Raw genomic sequence first — 18125 nt, forward strand, 5'->3', positions numbered from 1 at the left:
TAATTCTCTTATAAAAATAATATTATTCCTTTTTAACCGCATTTTAATAATATTATTCTGGATCTTAAATTCGGTAAGTAGCTTTATATAAATACTGCCACTGTGTAGGAAAAGATAATTATTTATATTTGTCAAGATATCAGATATGTAAGGAATTTAAATCAAATATAGTTAGTTTGTATAATTTAAATGATCATATAGCAACGTTGATAGGTCTATTGTCTATAGATTATAAGCTAAGCTGAAAAATCAACACAATCATTTATTCAAAACTTTGAATCCCTATTTTTTTCATTACTCTTTTATTCAAAACTTTAGTCTGATTATAATATAGGGCTAATGACACAAAAACCCTCAAATTTGCACAAAATTGACGGATTTGTCCAAAGTTCAAATTTAGGTCCATTTTTGCCTTGAACTTGCATTTATTGTGCCGTTTTTGCCAAGTAGCCGGTTTCTCTTTAATCAACCGGTTACCCACTTGCTTAGGTGGAAGGCTAATTAACGTCGTTTGGAAAAATCTCCAATTCCGTTAGATACGTTAAACTATCGCATCTCATCTTCCTCTATAACCCGATCACTCTTCACCTTATCCCATTTCATCGACTCTATACACAGAGAAAAAAATGGTTTTCTTGGAGACGATTAGGTTAAAAGTGTTCTTCAACATTTCTTCGAAAGGTAAGGTTTTTACAGGTTGACTGAAATTACATTTACATTCAACATTTCTTGAAATGTGTTCCTAAAGTTAGTGTGTTGATGCAGGAGGGTGTAATGGCTTCATCAAACGAAGGGTACGCTGACCCCTTTGCTGGCATACATGAGCCATTTGCTGGCTTGACTGAAATGGATTTTGAACTCCACGACATTTACATGGACCACAAACCAGAGGAAGAATTTGTGTCCTTACTTGATAAATGTAAGGATATCTTCCTAAATGTTCTATTAAGTGATGAAAACCTACGAAATTCTAGTATGGCAGATGAATTCAAAGCACAAGTATACCATGCTACTGATTGGCAGAGTGATGAAGATGAACATGAGGTATTGAAAAACAACTATAGAATTCATGACCCAACCATCAAGTGGGACAAGATGGTACCAAAGCTTGGTGACATCTTTGAATCCCCTGCCCAACTGAAGTTTTGTGTCACCAATTATGCAGTCTCACATGGCTATAGAATATACTTTGAAAAATGCGATAGTAAAAGAATTGTAGCTAGATGTGGAAATAGGAAGGAAGAGAATAAATGCCCTTTCAGAATTTATGCTGCATGTAGGGCTGTTAATCGGGTCAACCCGATCGGGTTTCGGGTTAAACGGGTCGGGTTAGTCGGGTTTTTTATAAAAATAATTTCACCCGGAACCCAACCCTATTAAGATACGGGTTATCCGGGTTCGGGTTATTCGGGTTTCGGGTTTATAGTGTCGGGTTAGTCGGGTTAATCGGGTTACAATGTAAGACAAAAATATTGTGTCATATCTATAATAATGTTTATTTTCAGAAGGTTAAATTAGGATGTGTTAAATCCAAATGACTTTGAGTGCATATGGTTTATTTTTCTTGTTTATACTATACAAGTAAAAAGCATTATTCATTTGATTTGTGACTGTGTATTTTTTATTTTAGGCCACGATAAACTATCATTGCATATTATTTTACTATGCTACATATTAATTTCCATTTCTACAAATCAATATTTTGTTCTACAATTGTGTTGCATCTTATTTTCCTCTTTTTTAGGCCACACAATGTACAAAAATAGAAGATGTGAGGTGGAATAAAATACATAAATATTGTAGTATATTTTTATTCGGGTTAATCGGGTTAACCCGAAACCCGACTTTTATAAAAAAAATCAACCCTAAACCCGACCATAACTATAGTTCGGGTTTGTCGGGTTAACCCGAATAACCCGATTAAGAATTTTAACCCTATAAAACCCGATCCTAAATGCCTTAATCGGGTTAGGGTCGGGTCGGGTTAATCGGGTTCGGGTTTTTTTGACACCCCTAGCTGCTTGGATGTATAAAGAAAGATCTTTTCAGATCAAAGCGATGAATGGTGACCATAAATGTTCTAGGCAGTTTAAGTTTGGATCCATTGTGTCCCCTGAATGGATTGGAAGACATTATGTGACCAAAATTGCAAATAAGCCAAAGATGAAACTTCAGGAAATGATTGACGACATCAGACAAAGGTATAGGTGTGTGGTATCTATAGGACAAGTTAGAAGGGCAAGGAAATGGGCCAAAAATTTAATAGAAGGTAAACTCACTGAGCATTATGCAAGGATATGGGATTATGCCCATGAATTGTTAAGGTCAAACCCGAGGTCCACATGTAAAGTTGGTGTAACAACCAATCCAGATGGAAAGAATTATTTTCACAGGTTTTACATTTGTTTCAAAGCACTAAGTGTTAGCTGGAAAAGAGGATGTAGGAGAGTAATTGGGCTAGATGGGTGCTTTCTAAAGGGGCAGGTGAAGGGTGAACTGCTAACAGCCATTGGTAGAGATGCCAACAACCAGGTTTATCCAATTGCTTGGGCTGTTGTTGATGTGGAAAATAAGTCCAACTGGACTTGGTTCCTTGAGCTACTCAATGGTGATCTAGACCTTATTGATGGAAGGGGGTTGGTAGTTATATCAGATCAACATAAAGTAAGTTTCTTTATAACATATTAATCCTTTTTCAAATTACTTAAATATACTTACATGTATGCTGGTTTTTGTATAGGGTTTGTTGCAATCTGTTAAAGATATATTGCCACATGTGGAGCACAGGCAATGTGCCTGACATATATATGCAAATTTTAGAAAAGCTTACACTGGGTTGGAGTTCAAGAAGCTGTTTTGGGCTGCAGCTATGAGCTGTGTGGAAGGTGATTTCAAGAGACATATGGACAAAATTAAAAAGCTCAATACTGGTGCATATGAGCATTTGATGTCCAAAGAACCCCAAACATGGTGTAGAGCTTACATGAGTACATGGTATGCATGTGAGGCAGTGGAGAATGGTATATCAGAGTGCTTCAACTCCATCATTATGGATGCTAGGAAAAAACCATTGATCACAATGCTTGAAGAAATAAGGATATACATCATGGATAGGTTTGCTCACATGATTGAGGAAAGCACTAGATGGAATACCCGTATATGTCCAGCAGTGTTAAAGAAGATGAAGCTTTTTGGGAAGAACATGAGGTAACACTTTAACATGTAACTTTTGTATCAATTTCATTAGGTAACACTTGAACATGTAACTTGTGGATGTAGGTTTTGGTTAATAATTCATAGTCAACAACATGTGTTTGAAGCAAGGAGAGGATGTGATAGCTACATGGTGGATTTAGATGGAAGGCATTGTACCTGCAGGTTATGGGATCTGGCTGGGATCCCATGTGTTCGTGCAATTGCAACCATCAACTACATCCATCAAACACCTGATGAGTATATTGATGACATGTTTTCCAAGGAACAATTCCTTAAGTGTTACTCTGCTAACATTAGTCCAGTGAATGGTTCAAATTTATGGCCTCAAACTGAATACATAAAGCCCTTGCCACCAGTGTCAAGGAGAATGCCTGGTAGGCCAAAGGTCAATAGAAGGAGACATGTAAGTGAAAATGATGGAAGAGTACACACCCCAAGAACTGTAAGGTGTGGTAAGTGCTTTGAGTATGGCCATAACTAGAAGGGATGCAAGAATGCAACCAGGGAACCTATCCCTATGCCACCAAAGAAGAAAGGAAGGCCAAGGAAGGAACAAAATGAACCCAATCAAGCATCATGTGATAGGTCTGAGAGGCAGGAACATGTCCCTATGCCACCAAAGAAGAAAGGAAGGCCTAGGAAGGAACAATTTGAACCCAGTCAAGCATCATGTGATAGGTCTGAGAGGCAGGAAGCAGTTCCTATGCCACCAAGAAGAAAGGAAGGCCAAGGAAAAAGGTCCATTCTGACCCAAATCAAGCATCAAGTTCTAAATCTGTTAAAAGCAAAAATGATGGTTTAGATGGTCATGTTGAAGGTAGGGGATGTGAGGAATAAGTGAAAGATTTGTTTGACAATGAAGATATTGATGATGACAGTCTGGTTGATATGATGTGCACTTTTGAAGTTTCTCTTAGCCAACCAAAGGATAATTATCAGAAAAGTGATGGATTCCAAGATGTAATGGATGCTATTATTCAAAGTATTCTTCATGCTAATGATGACAAAGGTGTTGAGGAAGTTGAACCTGATCTGACAAAAAAACTTGATGAGGTTGAAGATGCAATGGATGCTATTCTTAAAGGTGATGGGTTTTAGGCATAAGAACAATCCTATGTGCTCATACAAACCCTAATGCTTGGATCTAGGTTTCTCTATTGTACATGCTTTTAATCCAAGACTAAAAACTTAGATCTAACATATTATAAACTGAATCAAGGTTTAGAGAATTACCTTTGATTGTTATATAGCAATAACAATCAATTCCTTGCTTGGATTGGCTTCAAAAGCTTAGTGCCTCAAATGCTGCACCTCTAATGGAGTCACAAACACCACTAAGCAACTTGGATGAAGAGGGAAGAGAGGAGAGGCACCAAAAACGGCTGGAAACCCTAGAGACTTAGTTGTCCACGTTTTTGGGGCCTAAGGGCTCCTTTATATACTTGTGTAGGCTGCTAGGGTTTCAGTCAAAACCCTAATGGACAGCTTAAACTCTAAGCAGCCCATGGAACCTTCTGGATAAGGCCATGGACGAAAATATGATGGGCTTCCATCATAATTTCGTTCACCCCTTGATCCTTTAGCATTCCTTAGCCCAATAACTCAATTATCCAATAATTGCAGTCCAGTCCCCTGAGTTTAATTAATCTCTTTCAGCTACAAAATTAATTATCAATTAAATCTTGACTAATATTAGTTAAACAATATGATTTCTCCTTTAATATATTATTCTCATAATATATTAATAAATCATATTTAAACCTTTCTCTCCTTAATTCATCCTACATATTGCTATGGTGAAGGCAACCCAAAAGGACCATGCTCATAATCGGGTCAAGTACATACCAAAATAGTTATGGACTTAGACACTAATCCAACAGTCTCCCACTTGGATAAGTCTAATAACTATTTTCCGTATGACTTCAGAACCTGATCAGCAATCGTAGCTTTCAAAAGCCGCTGTCAACTCTGATCTTATCAGATAGCGTGTCCTCTAGATAAGGGATTATATATTCCTCCATTCTTAAGATATCGTATAGACATAAGACATGAATTTCAATCATTCTCTCTATACTGTTTCCCGACTTCCGATTTATGACAACTGATAACAGACTACAATTGAACACATCAACTTAGTCCCGGCTTGGCCAAGTGCTTAGGTGTCATCACTAAATCATCGAGAGGCCCAATGATATCGCTTTTATCCCACTTTGGATAAAAGGAATGGATAAACTTCGACTCAAATGCTCGCTTGCATTTACTGATCGAATCACACACAACAATAAGTTTTATAACACCAAGTTACTGGTGCGTTTACTTATTATCAATATGCAACCGACCAACAAATAACAACTCACATGTCTCGGTTTCAAGAATATACAATATTATCGTCTCACTAATCACTCGTGATAAATCTATGAAGTGATCCAAGTGAGCGTGGGTTTAATCCAATACTCTAATCTTATCAAAGCACTCATGAACTCTGCAGCAAACTTGTGCTATGTCTAAACACTTCAGACAATCTACAGACAAATTCATGACAGTCTTTATTCACACCTACTCCCAATGTGTGACCGACTGTGGATGTTTAAATAACCTAGTTATTATGGAAGTCAAAACATGCAAATTGAAACATAACAATAATACTTAATCCTATATGGCCTCAAACTTGTGAGAGTAAATAAAACACTTCTATTTAATCACCATATTGATTACTCATTATTATCGTTTACTGTTTCAGAAAATCAACTTATTACTTAAATTACAACAATAGCTGTCCCATGCATGAAGCATGCACACTATGTTTCCTATGGTCCTTACTTTGTGAAATAGATCAATTGAAAAACCTTTTCAATGATGCTCATTTCACAATTCCTCAATCCCCATTATTAGTGTAAGAACACAAGGTTCTTCCACTACTAGAATATGCTAGATTCTAACATTTTACGCAACGATCCTTTCGTAAAGTCATAGCACAAAAGTCACCAAGACTTGGCTAATGAAATTACAAAGTACTTTCTTAGAAATTGTTACAAGACAATTCCATAGACGTGAAGTCTCACATTCAAAGTACATTCCTCTGAACATCCTTCTTGCATAAAGTCTTCTAATCTAGACACAAAATCTCAATATCCAACACCCAATATGGAAACATTTCCACATTTGCCATATGACAACTCATTCTTAATAGAATCTTATCTATTCATAATAATGTCGATATGGTCCATCCAATACCATACTTCCAACTACTCACAAGCGACCAATCCTCAGCGAACTTTGGATCGTCCTTTGATAGTTGTTTAATAATTTTAGTCAAAATCCATTCTAGTCCTTTTTCCCTCTTAATGTGCTAGACATTTGAAAAATTTTAGAATGGTAAATATTATAGCATTTGCAATCGATCCTATACCCGAAGCGTATGGGACACGATGCATAATGTCTTACATAAAGATGTGATACTTTACCAATCTTTTGCCATAATATTTTATGTGTCATGTTCTCACAATTCGAACTATGAAGAGGGATGCCGTAATCATAATCGAATTTTAAGAACACACAATATATCCTTTGACTGAAAATATTAAAATTTCTCAATCTAAGCTTTAGATATAGAAATGAAGTATAATATTCTCTCCCTTAATTATATTAAAACAACTTTTCAACCCATGCAACTTTGCAAATTGAATCTTTGTTTTTCTATAATTAATATTGTTAACTTGCAATACTCGCCATAATAATCATACAAGCATAACACTTATGCTCCCACTATCATGATGATTATTATCATATAAGCATAACACTTATGCTCCCACTAGCTTTGACATGTATTCAGAAAACAAATGAACTTTCAGAAAACAATGCCTATTGAATTTCTGAAATTCATATTTCTAATACCAGATGCTTCGATAAGCCTTTATCTAGGCTTCATAGCCTTATACACCTTTGTCTTAGATAGCTCATATGTGTGTTTAAACAATTCAGAACTTATGTTACTAAGTTCCAAATGTTGAAACTAATTGCCAAATCTCATAATTCGAACTATGGAAAGGGATGCCGTAACCATAATCGAATTTTGAGAATACAATTTTCACAATCGCTATCTTCTTAAAATCTCTTTTAGTGAAAGCATTTCCTCACAGTCATTTTCATGAAGGAGGGAATCTTATGACACTTAGATTTTATGGTGTATGAGTTCCTATCCATGTGAATTTGCCAAAACCAAGGTTTGCGACAAATCCAAACTCATATGGACTGAACTTTCTTAATCTTGATTTCTTGCCTTATGGTAACACGAGTGCCCACCATGTCTTCCAAGTAGTTTAGTAACTTGTCCTTACATATCAATGTACTTTCCATCGACTAAGGCTCTAGTATGCATTCAAATGAGAACTCATAGAACTCACATACGCAATTAACTCAATTGGAATGGTACAAAAACAAAATAATGTCAGCACGATAGGTTGCAAACCTCAAGTCGTGTGCTAGTGATGATCGATAAGGTATATTCTTGATTTGTTCTTGAAACCTTTCAAGACCATTAAGACTCCCAATGACTCCTTGACATATAAGATTCTCTTTTCAAGAAACATTTCTTGACAAAGCAAATATTCAAGAGTTAGTGTAGTTCTTATCAAGACAAAACACTTTACAAATTGGTCATAGTTGGTCTTTGTCTTATCCAAGACATCACAACTTACCAATTTCTAATGTGCAAGAATAAGAAAACTTTTCCAAATTCCACATTAGATGAGTGTTATAAACCTACTTAAGACTTTTCACTCAATGTCACAATCTTGACTCTAAGACTTGATATTGGAACGAAGTATGATTGACTTATTGATTTAACCATTTCTACAACACTCGATTCCTCTTCTTAGACATGCAATTGCACTAAGACTCACTTAGAGGATCAATTGAGATATGGTTCTTAATCATTAAGACTTCATCATAAAACACAATAAAAGGTACTCTCCCTTCTTCTTAGAAAGGAGAAATTTTTATTTTTTTTGCCTTCTTGATTCTTCTTATTCGTTCTGCTATTGATTGAAACTATTTCAGTCAACTCAGAGTTATACTCAATCTTATAAGTATAACCATATTTACTAAACTTTAGTAAATCATGACGAATATCTGTCACTCTTGTGGTAGACTTGATCAACGCACAACCTAGTGTACTTGATCTTCCTAGTCCTTCAATTGACACTTTGTCAAAGAATTAGTCTAAGTTTCCCAAATGTGAAAGTTTTTCATTCATCATACAATACACATTGCATGATTCCAAGTTTCTGTCCAATTGAAACTTGGGCGATGAGAAACTCTCCCTATTTGGTAAACTTTTGACATTTCCACAAATAACATAATTAAGAATCAAATCCATTATTGCTAATAATAGAAACATTCAAACATCAATTTTTCATACATGCCATTGCAAGGATAAATAAGATAAAATCAAAAATCATTTTATTGCGGAAAAAATTTGTCCTTACAATGCAATTCAATTGAAAACCTATGTTATTACATATTTCTTAACAATCTATTCTAACTCCAAGTAGTAGCTCAAGAATCCAATCTTCAAGTAATGTGATCGAAATCCATTTCTTCACGATCAGATTCAGCTCACTTCTTCCCTTAAGCTTCCTCTCTTTTCTTCGATCCTACAAAACATCAAAATGCAATCTTATCACATCATGTATTAAGAATCTAGAATAGGAACTTAAAAGAGTTAGATAATGGATTTTACCTGAAGTAGAGCCAAACGTCTTGACTCTCCCATCTCTTAGATCTCTCAGGTAGTTAAGGCAGCTTCATCTCCAATGCCCCTTCTCTTGACAATAAAAGCAAATGGACTCCTTTGGCACAACACATTGGACAATCATAGACTTAGTTCTTTCTGCACTTCCAATGTTGCCAGCGTCCATTGAAGTTTGGGAGTTTGATTCACCAGACAAGTTTGCTTGACCAGCACACCAAATCATTGCTGATTCAGCAGCTATAAGCAAATAGGTGAGATTAATGAGGGTCACGTCGTGGTCCATCATATAGTACTCTTTAACGAACTCACTATATGATTCAGGAAGTGACTGAAGAACCCAGTCAACAGCCAACTCACTTGAAATCTCGACACCCAACATGTTTAACCTATCAATGTGTGACTTCATCTCTAAGACGTGCGCACACACAGGTTTCCCATCTTCGTGTTTACTTGCCAAAAGGGCTTGAGTGAGCTTGAACTTTTCAAGCCTTTGAACTTGTGGGTCAGGGATAACAATTGGTGGAGGTGGAGGAAGTGAAGCATGACTCTCATTTCCTTGATCGTATCTCGGAACGTCATCTTCATTTGGAAAGCTTGTTCCAAAGGATTTGGGAAGACCATTGTAAGATTCAGACATCTACAAAACGGGAGAAAAATTCAAGTTATGTTGATTAGAATTCTTGATGTAACACCCAAATGAAACATCAATCTAGGATCCAACATAATATTCTACAACCTAGAAAAGGGATGCCGTAATCTAGTTGCAAAATATTTGAAGGTAGGTAAATGACGATTTACCAATTTCCATCATGAAAAACGAAAAGGAAGATTAAGTTTTAAATGAATTGAAACTCCTAGATCTTTTGAGATTCATTGAACTTTTCAATGGCATGTTTAATCTCGATTATGCCCTACTATTTGTGACTGGGATGCCGAGGATCACAAACAAGGTGTGAATAACCATACGAATCACGTGGTGCACCCAATGCTACTATCACCTAATCAATGTGCCGGTTAGCCACACACGCTCCATTGATCTATGACAAACATCGAGTCACCCTTCGCTACCAATGTCATCCCCAAATTAGTGTGCCGGTTAACCACACACGCTCCACTAACGTTTGACATGGGTACGAAGTGTAATTCTATGGATTAGCATACAATTTCACATTTTTCCTAAAGTAACTATGATTTGGGAATTTGAAAAAGCATTTAGTTACTTTGTACTTCATTATACTTATAATGGAAGGTTTTTGTCCTATCCTACCCGTTCGGCTAACGACCCTCCACTAGTCAAGAGTGCGGTGGGTAAGAGTGGATACCCATTCAATCGCCATTTTATAGGCAATTTCCTTAAACACCCCTTATAGACCAACTTCGTGAATGAGACCTACTAACGGTAAGACTGACTGTTTATTCATACATATATACTAGACTTTTAATGTTATATATAGTATAGGGTGTATTTTACACTTTTAAAATACTAGGTGGTTTAATTTAGTAAAATTATACTTTTAATTTAATTAAATGTAAACCAAAACTTTATGGGTTTATTAAATCACTTTTAATTATACACTTTAATTAATTAATAAAACCATAAGGGTGTGATTTGAACTTTTCAATTTACTAGGGTTTTAGAATTTAACATTTCAAAATTAAACTTTTAATCAAATTTAAAATTCCAAAACTTGAGGGCAAGTTTTGAAACATTTCAAAACATTAGGGTTTAACTTATTTAAATTTCATAAACAAAAACTTTTAAGTTCAAATTTAAACTATAAAACCTAAAGGGTGCAATTGAAACTTTTTCACATCACAAAGGATCAAATAACAAATAATATAAGTTAAACAATTAATTTATTCATTATCTATATTTGACCTAATCTTATTTTAGTCATTAGATAATTACCAAATAAATTTAAATAATCCATATTTATCACATAAACAACCAATATTTAAAAGATTTGAAATTATCTATTGCTTTGGCATGGATAAACACTTAATTGAGATAAAATTCGGATTTTAACTTTATAAAACAAATTAAGCATCAAGTCCAAGTCAAAACAGCAGCAAAAACCCGAAATTCCCTCTGTCTGACCCCTGGACTCGCCGAGTCAGGGACTGGACTCGCCAAGTCAGACAGACTCGCCGAGTTCATCCACTGACTCGCCGAGTCAGGTCGGGCAGAGGCCAAAAATTGTTTTTTTCAGTAAATAAAAAATATAAGCATCAAATACAACTGAAACCAAACAAGGCTCTGATACCACTGATGGGTTTTAGGCATAAGAACAATCCTATGTGCTCATACAAACCCTAATGCTTGGATCTAGGTTTCTCTATTATACATGCTTTTAATTCAAGACTAAAAACTTAGATCTAACATATTATAAACTGAATCAGGGTTTAGAGAATTACCTTTGATTGTTATATAGCAATAACAATCAATTCCTTGCTTGGATTGGCTTCAAAAGCTTAGTGCCTTAAATGCTGCACCTCTAATGGAGTCACAAACACCACCAAGCAACTTGGATGAAGAGGGAAGAGAGGAGAGGCACCAAAAACGGCTGGAAACCCTAGAGACTCAGTTGTCCACGTTTTTGGGGCCTAAGGGGTCCTTTATATACTTGTGTAGGCTGCTAGGGTTCCAGTCAAAACCCTAATGGACAGCTTAAACTCTAAGCAGCCCATGGAACCTTCTGGATAAGGCCATGGACGAAAATATGATGGGCTTCCATCATAATTTCGTTCACCCCTTGATCCTTTAGCATTCCTTATCCCAATAACTCAATTATCCAATAATTGCAGTCCAGTCCCCTGAGTTTAATTAATCTCTTTCAGCTACAAAATTAATTATCAATTAATTCTTGACTAATATTAATTAAACAATATGATTTCTCCTTTAATATATTATTCTCATAATATATTAATAAATCATATTTAAACCTTTCTCCTCTTAATTCATCCTACATATTGCTATGGTGAAGGCAACCCAAAAGGACCATGCTCATAATCGGGTCAAGTACATACCAAAATAGTTATGGACTTAGACACTAATCCAACAAAAGGTACAGATGAAAAAAGTCAGTCTGAGAATGAGGGTAATCCTGAACCTGAATTCACTGAAGGAAATGCAAGTGATGTTCTCCCAGAGATGGTGATGCTAGATCTAGAAAGTGTAGCAGACCTACTTGGGGCAGGATATAGCATGGCTGAAATAGAGAGCTTGAAAGGGGTTAAAGTTGAATTGGATGATATGCCAGCAATTGAGATGGTTAGTTTGACTCCATCATTTTATAATTGCTAACATTAGTAACAAACATATTTATATCTTTTATTAATAAGTATTCTTCAAATTTTTATTAACAGGATGTGAATGAAGTTGAGGATATTCCATATGTTGATGGTGTGATGGAAGGAAATGAAGATGATGGTCTTATAAATGATGGTGTGGAGGAAAATGAGGGTGATGGTGAGGGTGATGATGCTGATGAAGTAGCAGGTGAGAGCGATGGTGAGGTTGATGGTGATGGTGCTGGTGAGGGTGATGGAGAGGGTAATGGTGCTGGTGCTGGTGAGGATGATGCAGCAGATATGGAGGGAAATGATGTTGATGATGATGGTCATGTACCACCTAGAAACCTTGTTTTGACAAAGATGGAAGGGGTTCCACATCTAGCTATCCAGTAGATTTGGAGTAGTTACCTAGGTATATGGGGGCAAAAGTGGGGATGGTATCATTGGACAATTGTATAGGTAGCCCTTTTTGATTATTTTTTGATATACACCCACTACTTGCAGCATACATCCATTTGTTTAGTGTTACATTATTGCTTGCCTTTTTTGGATATTGTTTAGGCTTTTGGGTACATGTTTTGGTATACAAAATGGATGGCTGCTACATGCTAGTAAAACTTATGTAATGGATGCTTTATATTAAGGTTTATAATGGATGCCCCTATTATGGTAACCATGATGTTTTTATTTTATTTTCTAGTACATGTTAAGCATTAGCAATGTACTTTCATTAGTGCAATTCCTTTTATGCAAGTTATTGCAATTCCATTCATGCAAAGTTTACTTTCATTGTGAATGTAACCAAGGGTATTTTAGTACAATTCCTTTTATGCAATGTACTTTCATTATACTTCCATTCATGCAACATATACATGAGATAGCAATTAACTACCATTAATAACATTACCATTAATACCCTTAATACATTACAAACATGCAACATTTAACCGTATGCAAGTTAGTGCAATTCCATTAATACCATTCATGCAATTCCACTTATACCCTTAATACATTACAAATATGCAACATTCAACCGTATGCAAGTTAGTGCAATTCCATTCATGCAATTACATTAATACCTTTTCATGCAATTCCACTCATGCAATTCCATTAATACCATTAGTGCAACATTCAGCCATATGCAAAGTAAGATAACAATTAACTACCATTAATAACATTACCATTAATTAATACCTTTAATACATTAGTGCAATTCCATTCATGCAAAGTTTACTTTCATTGTGAATGTAACCAAGGGTATTTTAGTACAATTCCTTTTATGCAATGTACTTTCATTGTATTTCCATTCATGCAACATATACATGAGATAGCAATTAACTACCATTAATAACATTACATAATACCCTTAATACATTACAAACATGTAACATTCAGCCGTTTAAAAAAACATTACAAAGATGTAACAATTCTTGATTATCCTTAATATATTACTAATACAGGAAAACCAACAAAACTACATCTTAATAACCACTATTCCTAGCATCATAGATATAACCACTAACAACCCTATGATCACTTCTAACAATGGCTTGATCTCCTCTGTATGACACATCTCCATATTTTGACCTAGTTCTTCATCCGCCCATTTGAAAAAACCATAGTTGCCTCCTTCCACCTACAACAAAAAAAAATTAGGGTTCTATTACATACGTTCCTCTTTGGGAAGTTAGAGCAGCCCTAAAATTTTAGGGAGAAATTAGTACAAAAATAAATAGATTTTTACTTAATAATTAGGGCAGCCCCAAAATTTTCGTCCTGGATTATCAGGTGTTCGTGAGACTGACACACCACAAACATCACCACAGTCGCATCTTATTACCTTCTTGTTCCTCATTCTTGTACCACCATTAAAGCTTGATCTTGAAGACGAAGTTGTCATTTTTCCGTTGTAGTCTGTGACTAACTGTGGCCTATGGGGGTCGAAGGGATCAATTGCACACGAGGATGTCTATGAAAGAGTTATTAAATGATAAATGCCAAGTATCTTCCACCTAAGCAAGTGGGTAACCGGTTGATTAAAGGGAAACCGGCTACTTGGCAAAAACGGCACAATAAATGCAAGTTCAAGGCAAAAATGGACCTAAATTTGAACTTTGGGCAAATCCGTCAATTTTGTGCAAATTTGAGGGTTTTTGTGCCATTAGCCTTATAATATAGTATATGAGATGGATAGATTTCAAAAGTTGTATTATTAAAGTTAATCGTAGTTACAAGTTTAACCACAACCATAAATGAATCAAATAAGTCACACATACAAAATATCTTCCTAAAAAAGTAGTCAAAACTCTTTTAATCTTTACATCTAGTTTCAAAATTCTTTCAAACAATCTTCAATAAAACTTAAAAGAATGTCATACTCTACTACAGATGGGCAAAATAGTCTTTTAACCTCAAGAGCAATCGGTATACACCATGATAAACTAATAAAAATTACTTGATAAATGATGCGACTGGGTGGCCTTCAACCTTTGCTCTCTTCATCACCTCCTCCTGCCCAATTACAATTATTATTACTACATGTAAACACATAAATAATTCCCACAAATTTTATGTATATATAATTTCCCCAATTGTATGATTTTTTTTTTGTTCAGTTATATTGAAGTTATTTTTGTATGTATTACCTTTTACAAAATATAAAGAAATTGTTTAAAGAACCTATATTTTACCTGGATCACTGCAGTTATGCTTCCAGGACACTCCTATTATCATTTTAAGAAAAATTAAAAAAAAAAATCCTTGAGCAAAATAAAGAAGTCTGATAATTAAAAATATTCACACACCTGAAATAGTTTCTCTTTCCACATTACATCTTTCCACGTTTTAGAACTCAGTGAGTTCCATGAACCTGGAACTCGAATTGTTTCCACATGCTGCAAAACCCTCAAGCTATCTGTGTGTGTGTGTATATATATAGGGAAAGGATCAAATGAGAACACCTAAAAGGTTGAGAATGCGAGAACAAGTATATTCGTTTGTGATTCCATGTATTCATTTGTGGAGAAATGATAAATTTTTACGCACAATTAACATGAATATGCTTTTTCTCTTCAATTGAAATTAAAGGCGTAAAAATTTATCATTTTTCCAAAAATGAATACATGGAATCGCAAATGAATATACTTTGTTCTCGTGTTCTCAACCTTTTTGGTGTTATATATATATATATATATATATATATATATATATATATATATATATATATATATATATATATATATATATATATATATATATATATATATATATATATATTGTATTGTATTCTTTTTAAATCCCATTCCATGAAAATTAACAATATGAAAGGAATCGAAATGGTCCATTCCATTCCATCAAAAAAAAAGAAACAACTTTTTTCCATTCGAATGGAACGAACCATTCCATTCCTTCCCTGATTCCATCACAACAAAAGAATCATATCATACTCGTAATAAATGCTTCTTCCCACAAGTGGTGTTTGGACCATGATGGAGCAACTTCACGTATCGGGATTCCAATTCCCAAACATACCCTACACAATAAAAAAAAATCATTTTTACTGCTATAGTTGGGTAGATTTTCATTTTCCAAGGGCATAATTGTCATTTACATTTCTTATTAAAAACAGACTTACTCGATGATCACTTCACGTACTACTCCAGGAAGGACACCATCACTTATTGGAGCTGTCTGTAATTCAAGTGAATAACCATCTTTTATACTATCCTGCATATACATGTCACAGAGAAGATTAATAAGCCAGAAAATGATTATAACTAAAGTTACAAACACAAGATGACAATTACATGAAAATATGAAATGACAATAATCTCCTTTATATCAGTACAATGTCAATTAAAAAAGGGAAACATTGCAACCATTAACAGCATACATACCTTACGACAGATAACAAAAAAATTTGTTAAACAACCTTCAAGAATGTGATCTCCATCATTTGAAAGCAAGAGCTCAGTAGCAGATGGAGGCCTCAACTTCTCCAATGGTTTCCTCATCCTACTCAAAAACCATATTCTCAGATGACAAGTGACAAGTGACAGTGAAAGTAGCATTATATTTACCTGACCCAATCTGAGTACTTTGCATTTGCAGTATCTCTTCCATGGCCAACAAGAGCTAGATGAGCGCCATCTGTCCGGACTCCAAATACAGGAGGAGTATATAAACTTACATGAAGATGCAAACTAAAAACCCTATGGATTTCTTCTTCACCTATCTTCTCGTTTGGAATCAATTTCTCCAAGTTTCCACTCACAAGAGCAGTGAATGCCAATTCTGTTCCGGGTTTCCTCTGTTTCAATGCAGCAGGTATTGCTTTTGTCATTGAATTATTAACGAAAGACGGAATCAGTGAATCCCATTCCAGGGATTTCATCTGTTGCAGGGATACGGGGGTCAAATTTATTCCTGGACGGAATAGAAGGTTTGGACATGAATTGAAGAGAATGTTTGTGGAAGTAGAAAGCCTGCGCAAATGCCTTTCCCAGAAGAGAAATTCTAAGCCATTGTTATGAGTTCTGAAGGTAGTGTAAGCACCTGAAATGCGTGGAATTCAATCATTATTTGAAATTGATATTTTACGGCCTGATTTTGTAGTGCTCCCTATGGCGCCAACTGATTAACGATAGCGAATTATCAGATATTAAGTTCGCTAATACTCCATTAAAATGAAATTTAGATGCGATAAGTTGGAGAAGTAAGAAGGAATGGAGCAAACCTGGATGGGATTCAAGCAAGGTTGACACTGGAGGAGCGGAGGTAGGTGAGGCGACACCATTGACGAAGAGAAAGACCGGGTCAGACATTCACTGCACTGCAGCTAAGCCGAGCGTTGGAAGTCAGGTGAGGTGAGACAGCGTATAAAAACCTCGACAAAAATTCCTTCTTCCTCTATCTCTCAACATCGCACAACGCCACAACCCTTTTTAGCAAAATCACACCACAGTTATTTCATAATCAGAAGTTTAGATAGAAATATATACATCTCCTGGATCAAATATATGAATTCGGATTAATCAGGTAGAGAATCAAAATGTTAAAAAAATGGACTGTGGTCACCAAAACAATAAAATAAGCACAACAAACAAATTAGTTATCAAGAAATCTGAACTGAGATTAATTAAATCAAAAATCATACCTCTGAACGGCTGAAGTGTACACAAGTAAACAGAATTAGTCTTCACTTTTCAGAATTAGATATTCAAGTAAACAGAAGAAATCGTCAAATCGGGATAGAGGGTGAGAGGGTATTTAGAAATCGATTGAAAAAGTGACGAGGGTATACACAAATCGTGTGATTTGAGAAAGAAATTGACAGGAGAGATTCGACTCCTAGTATACGCTTCGTTATTCTAGGAGAGTAGGCCTTGAGTACAATCAAAACATTTCAATTCTCGCGCTTTGCCTCCCTGCATCGATTGAAGTTACCGCCTTACCGTCGAACCCGATCGAATGGACAACTTGGGCAAAATTACCTATAACATACTTGACTAAAATGATGCGCTTATCTTTTTGATGCCCTGGGCGCTACTGCTCAGTTCGCCTGGCCGGCGCCGGCACTGCTCACCGGAGATTTAAGATGGAACGGACCATGGTCAAAACAAAATTTTTTAATTAATATTAGAAATTAGAATTCCTCGCGGTTAATGGCAACTTATTAATTTTTCATTTTAAATTTCTCGTTTTAATTACATTAAATTGATAATTAATTCTTAATTTTTAATTTTAAATTTCATATTCCTAATTATATTAAATTAATATGATAGGAATTAGATGGTTAAATACTATAAGGGGTAAATCAGGAAATTCATCTAGGTTGGGCTAGGATTATAATAAATAGAGAGAA

At 35.3% G+C, this 18125-nt stretch overlaps 1 protein-coding gene across 5 annotated transcripts; it reads right to left on the reverse strand.

Moving 5' to 3' along the window:
- Positions 1 to 13581: 13581 nt before the first annotated feature.
- On the reverse strand, positions 13582 to 17880 carry LOC111880899 (uncharacterized). 5 transcript variants are annotated; one of them, XM_023877391.3, is made up of 11 exons: positions 17418 to 17880; positions 16998 to 17201; positions 16342 to 16816; positions 16159 to 16276; positions 15897 to 15988; positions 15709 to 15794; positions 15067 to 15176; positions 14953 to 14985; positions 14718 to 14773; positions 14007 to 14193; positions 13582 to 13898 (listed from the first exon to the last, which is right to left on the reverse strand). In XM_023877391.3, exons 2-10 carry the CDS (start codon positions 17083 to 17085, stop codon positions 14007 to 14009), a joined length of 1245 nt encoding a protein of 414 aa, XP_023733159.1. In that variant the 5' UTR covers positions 17086 to 17201; positions 17418 to 17880; the 3' UTR covers positions 13582 to 13898. The 5 variants fall into 5 exon arrangements, with proteins under 5 accessions (XP_023733159.1, XP_023733204.1, XP_042751750.1 ...); XM_023877436.3 differs by lacking the exon at positions 14007 to 14193; XM_042895816.2 differs by lacking the exon at positions 17418 to 17880 and having other exon boundaries at positions 16342 to 16894; positions 16998 to 17138.
- Between the last annotated feature and the right edge of the window lie 245 nt (positions 17881 to 18125).

The sequence above is a fragment of the Lactuca sativa genome, chromosome 9 (genome assembly GCF_002870075.4).
Source record: "Lactuca sativa cultivar Salinas chromosome 9, Lsat_Salinas_v11, whole genome shotgun sequence".
NCBI classification, from domain to species: Eukaryota; Viridiplantae; Streptophyta; class Magnoliopsida; order Asterales; family Asteraceae; genus Lactuca; species Lactuca sativa.